The sequence below is a fragment of the Pristiophorus japonicus genome, chromosome 24, assembly GCF_044704955.1.
Source record: "Pristiophorus japonicus isolate sPriJap1 chromosome 24, sPriJap1.hap1, whole genome shotgun sequence".
In the NCBI taxonomy this organism is placed as follows: domain Eukaryota; kingdom Metazoa; phylum Chordata; class Chondrichthyes; family Pristiophoridae; genus Pristiophorus; species Pristiophorus japonicus.
Window position 1 is genome coordinate 30560433 of NC_092000.1, and position 6000 is coordinate 30566432.

The 6000-nt window shown below is 56.0% G+C and overlaps 1 protein-coding gene across 2 annotated transcripts in view; it reads left to right on the forward strand.

Moving 5' to 3' along the window:
* The window catches only part of LOC139237839 (coiled-coil domain-containing protein AGAP005037-like), a 401711-nt gene extending 395917 nt beyond the window's left edge, over positions 1-5794 (forward strand). For both annotated transcript variants that reach the window (XM_070867066.1, XM_070867067.1), the window contains one exon: positions 5690-5794. In XM_070867066.1, coding sequence (XP_070723167.1) covers positions 5690-5754 — 65 coding nt within the window. In that variant the 3' untranslated portion in view covers positions 5755-5794. The remainder of the gene's footprint in view (positions 1-5689) is intronic.
* Positions 5795-6000: the final 206 nt, after the last annotated feature.

Consider the following 6000-nt stretch of genomic DNA (forward strand, 5'->3'; position numbering starts at 1 on the left):
TGGGGGGAGTAGGAGAGCTTGGGGAAGTAGGAGAGCTTGGCGGGGTAGGAGAGCTTGGGGGAGTAGGAGAGATTGGGAGAGTCGGAGAGCTTGGGGGAGTATGAGACCTTGAGGGATTAGGAGAGCTTGGGGGAGTCGGAGAGCTTGGGGAGTCGGAGAGCTGGTGGAGAAGGAGAGCTTGGGGCAGTCGGAGAGCTTGGCGCAGCAGGAGAGCTTGGGGCAGTAGGGGAGCTTGGGGCAGTAGGAGAGCTTGGGGCAGTAGGAGAGCTTGAAGCAGTAGGAGAGCTTGGGGAGTAGGAGAGCTTGGGGCAGTAGGAGAGCTTGGGGGAGTAGGAGAGCTTGGGCGAGTAGGAGAGATTGGGGGAGTAGGACAGCTTGGGGGAGTAGGAGAGCTTGGGGGAGTAGGAGAGCTTGGGGGAGTAGGAGAACTTGGGGGAGTAGGAGAGCTTCGGGGAGTAGGAGAGCTTCGGGGAGTAGGAGAGCTTGGGGGAGTAGTTGAGCTTGGGGAGTAGGAGAGCTTGGCGGAGTAGGAGAGCTTGAGGGAGTAGGAGAGCTTGGGGGAGTAGGAGAGCTTGGGGTAGTAGGAGAGCTTGGGGGAGTAGCAGAGCTTGGGGTATTAGGAGAGCTTGGGGGAGTAGTTGAGCTTGGGGGAGTAGGAGAGCTTGGGGGAGTAGGAGAGCTTGGGGGAGTAGGGGAGCTTGGGGGAGTAGGAGAGCTTGGGGGAGTAGGAGAGCTTGGGGGAGTAGGAGAGCTTGGGGGAGTAGGAGAGCTTGGGGCAGTAGGAGAGCTTGGGGGAATAGGAGTGCTTGGGGGAGTAGGAGAGCTTGGGGGAGTAGGAGAGATTGGGGGCGTAGGAGAGCTTGGGGGAGTAGGAGAGCTTAGGGGAGTAGGAGAGCTTGGGGGAGTAGGAGAGCTTGGGGGAGTAGGAGAGCTTCGGGGAGTAGGAGATCTTGGGGGAGTATTTGAGCTTGGGGGAGTAGGAGAGCTTGGGGGAGTAGGAGAGCTTGGGGGAGTAGGAGAGCTTGGGGGAGTAGGAGAGCTTGGGGGAGTAGGAGAGCTTGGCGGAGTAGGAGAGCTTGGGGGAGTAGGAGAGCTTGGGGGAGTAGGAGAGCTTGGGGGAGTAGGAGAGCTTGGGGGAGTAGACATGTTGGGGGAGTAGGAGAGCTTGGGGTGATCGTAGAGCTTGGGAGGGTAGGAGAGCTTGGGGGAGTCGGAGAGATTGGGGGAGTAGGAGAGATTGGGGGAGTAGGAGAGCTTGGGGGAGTAGGTGAGCTGGGGTGTAGGAGAGCTTGGGGGAGTAGGAGAGCTTGAGGGAGTAGGAGAGCTTGGGGGAGTAGGAGAGCTTGGGGGAGTAGGAGAGCTTGGGGGAGTAGGAGAGTTTAAGGGAGTCGGAGTGCTTGGGGGAGTAAGAGAGCTTGGGGTAGTAGGACAGCTTGGTGGAGTAGGACAGCTTGGAGGAGTCGGACATCTTGGGGGAGTAGGAGAGTTTGGGGTGGACGGAGAGGTTGGGAGGGTAGGAGAGCTTGGGGGAGTAGGAGAGTTTGGGGGAGTAGGAGAGATTGGGGGAGTAGGAGAGCTTGGGGGAGTAGGTGAGCTTGAGGGAGTAGGAGAGCTGGGGTGTAGGAGAGCTTGGGGGAGTAGGAGAGCTTGAGGGATTAGGAGAGCTTGGGGAGTAGGCGAGCTTGGGGGAGTAGGAGAGCTTGGGGGAGTAGGAGAGCTTGGGGAGTCGGAGAGCTTGGGGGAGTAGGACAGCTTGGGGGAGTAGGACAGCTTGGGGGAGTAGGACAACTTTGGGGAGTAGGAGAGCTTGACGGAGTAAGAGAGCTTGGGTGAGTAGGAGAGATTGGGGGAGTAGGAGAGCTTGGGGGAGTAGGAGAGCTTGGGCGAGTAGGAGAGCTTGGGGGATTCGGAGAGCTCGGGGAGTCGGAGAGCTGGGGGAGTAGGAGAGCTTGGGGCAGTAAGAGAGCTTGGGGCAGTAGGAGGGCTTGGGACAGTAGGAGAGCTGTTAGGCAGAAGGAGAGTTGGGGCAGTAGGAGAGCATGGGGCAGTAGAAGAGCTTGGGGCAGTAGGAGAGCTTGGGGGAGTGGGAGAGATTGTGGGAGTAGGACAGCTTGGGGGAGTAGGAGAGCTTGGGGGAGTAGGACAGCTTGGGGGAGTAGGAGAGCTTGAGGGAATAGGAGAGCTTGGGGGAGTTGGAGAGCTTGGGGAGCGGGAGAGCTTGGGGGAGTAGGAGAGCTTGGGAGAGTAGGAGAGCTTGGGGGAGTAGGATAGATTGGGGGAGTAGGATAGATTGGGGGAGTAGGAGAGCTTGGGGAGTCGGAGAGCTGGGGGAGTCGGAGAGCTGGTGGAGAAGGAGAGCTTGGGGCAGTCGGAGAGCTTGGCGCAGTTGGAGAGCTTGGGGCAGTAGGGGAGTTGGGGCAGTAGGAGAGCATGGGGCAGTAGGAGAGCTTGGAGCAGTAGGAGAACTTGGGGGAGTAGGTGAGCTTGGGGGAGTAGGAGAGCTTGGGGGAGTAGGACAGCTTTGGTGAGTAGGACAGCTTGGGGGAGTAGGAGAGCTTGGGGTGGTCGGAGAGCTTTGGGGGGTAGGAGAGCTTGGGGGAGTAGGAGAGCTTGGGGCAGTCAGAGAGTTTCTGGAAGATGGAGAGCTTGGGGCAGTAGGAGAGCTTGGGGCAGTAGGAGAGCTTGGGACAGTAGGAGAGCTGTGGGGAGAAGGTGAGCTTGGGGCAGTAGGAGAGCTTGGGGCAGTAGGAGAGATTGCGGGAGTAGGAGAGCTTGGGGGAGTAGGAGAGCTGGTGGGAGTAGGAGAGCTTGGGGGAGTAGGAGAGCTTGGCGGGGTAGGAGAGCTTGGGAGAGTAGGAGAGATTGGGGGAGTCGGAGAGCTTGGGGGATCATGAGAGCTTGAGGGAGTAGGAGAGCTTGGGGGAGTCGGAGATCTTGGGGAGTCGGAGAGCTGGTGGAGAAGGAGAGCTTGGGGCAGTCGGAGTGCTTGGCGCAGCAGGAGAGCTTGGGGCAGTAGGGGAGCTTGGGGCAGTAGGAGAGCTTGGTGCAGTAGGAGAGCTTAAAGCAGCAGGAGTGCTTGGGGAGTAGGAGAGCTTGGGGGAGTAGGAGAGCTTGAGGGAGTAGGAGAGCTTGGGGGAGTAGGAGAGCTTGGGGTAGTAGGAGAGCTTGGGGGAGTAGGAGAGCTTGGGGGAGTAGTAGAGCTTGGGGGAGTAGGAGAGCTATGGGGAGTAGGAGAGCTTGGGGGAGTAGGGGAGCTTGGGGGAGTAGGAGAACTTGGGGGAGCAGGCGAGCTTGGGGGAGTAGGAGAGCTTGGGGCAGTAGGGGAGCTTGGGGCAGTAGCAGAGCTTGGGGCAGTAGGAGAGCTTGGGGCAGTAGGAGAGCTTGTGGAGTAGGAGAGCTTGGGGGAGTAGGGGAGCTTGAGGGAATAGGAGAGCTTGAGGGAGGAGGAGAGCTTGGGGGAGTAGGAGAGCTTGGGGGAGTAGGAGAGCTTTGGGGAGTAGGAGAGCTTGGGGGAGTAGGGGAGCTTGGGGGAGTAGGAGAACTTGGGGGAGCAGGAGAGCTTGGGGGAGTAGGAGAGCTTGGGGTGGTCGTAGATCTTGGGAGGGTAGGAGAGCTTGTGGTAATAGGAGAGCTTGGGGGAGTAGGAGAGCTTGGGGGAGTAGGAGAGCTTGGGGGAGTAGTTGAGCTTGGGGGAGTAGGAGAGCTTGGGGGAGTAGGAGAGCTTGGGGGAGTAGGGGAGCTTGGCGCAGCAGGAGAGCTTGGGGCAGCAGGGGAGCTTGGGGCAGTAGGAGAGCTTGGGGCAGTAGGAGAGCTTGAAGCAGTAGGAGAGCTTGGGGAGTAGGAAAGCTTGGGGGAGTAGGAGAGCTTGAGGGAGTAGGAGAGCTTGGGGGAGTAGGAGAGCTTGGGGTAATAGGAGAGCTTGGGGGAGTAGGGGAGCTTGGGGGAGTAGGAGAGCTTGGGGGAGTAGTTGAGCTTCGGGGAGTAGGAGAGCTTGGGGGAGTAGGAGAGCTTGGGGGAGTAGGGGAGCTTGGGGGAGTAGGAGAGCTTGGGGGAGTAGGAGAGCTTGGGGGAGTAGGAGAGCTTGGGGGAGTAGGAGAGCTTGGGGGAGTAGGAGAGCTTGGGGGAGTAGGAGAGCTTGGGTGAGTAGGACAGCTTGGGGGAGTAGGACAGCTTTGGTGAGTAGGACAGCTTGGGGGAGTAGGAGAGCTTGGGGTGGTCGGAGAGCTTTGGGGGGTAGGAGAGCTTGGGGGAGTAGGAGAGCTTGGGGCAGTCAGAGAGTTTCTGGAAGATGGAGAGCTTGGGGCAGTAGGAGAGCTTGGAGCAGTAGGAGAGTTTGGGACAGTAGGAGAGCTGTGGGGCAGAAGGAGAGCTTGGGGCAGTAGGAGAGCTTGGGGCAGTCGGAGAGCTTGGGGCAGTAGGAGAGCTTGGGAGAGTAGCAGAGATTGCGGGAGTAGGAGACCTTGGGGGAGTAGGAGAGCTGGTGGGAGTAGGAGAGCTTGGGGGAGTAGGAGAGCTTGGCGGGGTAGGAGAGCTTGGGAGAGTAGGAGAGATTGGGGGAGTCGGAGAGCTTGGGGGAGCATGAGAGCTTGAGGGAGTAGGAGAGCTTGGGGGAGTCGGAGAGCTTGGGGAGTCGGAGAGCTGGTGGAGAAGGAGTGCTTGGGGCAGTCGGAGTGCTTGGCGCAGCAGGAGAGCTTGGGGCAGTAGGGGAGCTTGGGGCAGTAGGAGAACTTGGGGCAGTAGGAGAGCTTGAAGCAGTAGGAGTGCTTGGGGAGTAGTGTGGAAATGTATTTTTATCTAAGCTGATACCATACGGTATTTGTGTGCCTTTTGATTAAAATGGAGTCCTGGCCCTTCCAGAACTTTCTTCATTTTAGCAGCCAGCTTATTTTTAACAGCTAAACCTGCTGTTAGATGGCTGATGATTATCAGACAGCTAGGAGACAAGTCATGCTGAGACAAGTAACCCCCCATGGTGCTCTCCTATTGTCTACACTACAGGAGTTCCATGTCACCCCACCCTTATCTTCTAGCCATTATCTCTTTCCTTTACCTCATCCATTTGAAGCAAACAGGTAAACTGACCAGGAAATTGGATAATCCTGATACAATACAAGACAGGTGATAGCCCATTACCTATGACTCATGGAGTAATGGCCGTTTGGCTTTCTGATAACCCTGACAAAAGGAAATATCTTGACACCATTTCAGGACCAGGATATAGTAATTAACTCTTTATCTGTATTCACTGACTGTGAGACAGAGCAATACACAGGGAGAGGCCAGAACTTGGGTTTTACTGTATAAATATCTTGTGAAGCTGTACCATTGCGGAGGTTTCATTTCGCCCTTGACTGAGTGAAACCTACCCCTTGCGAGCAAGTAAACTAAAAGGGAAACTTCCATCGGAGCTGTAAGTGTCGGAGTCATTCTTTTCTGAGGTCGAGATTTCGACAGTTATTGGAGGTTCCACCGAGATGCATACTCTCTGTTCTGTGAGTAAAACGGATACAGGCATAGTGCCTCTCCAGTGAAAGGCTTCGGTGGCCAAACAAGGTGAGCCTTTGCTCACAAGAGGTTTCTTCACTGTTGAATCGCAGATGTAATCTGTTGTCCACAGCTGAGGTACTGCATCTACAAGACTCGGCATTTAAAAGTTAAAGGTATTTTTTTATAACCATTTCTTTCTCAGCTCGCCAGCAGAAGAGAACAGGTTCTGGAAAAAATCTCGAGACAGCCCGGGGAAGGTTTCAGTAGGTAAGGAAGCGCTAGTCGATCGAAAAGGGTTCCAGGTTCTTATATGATAAGATTTTTATTGTTTTTAATTCGGAAGGGGTTCTTATGTGATAAGACTATTAAAAGAAAAGGAAAAAAAGAAAGCGCTAATAATCGATCGAAGAGTTTGGGTACGGAACCTTAAGTTTTATCAGCTGTTATTAGGATAAGTTAAGGACTCGGTCTGTAGTGGCGTACAACGCAGACTGAGAATTTGTTTAGAGGTTA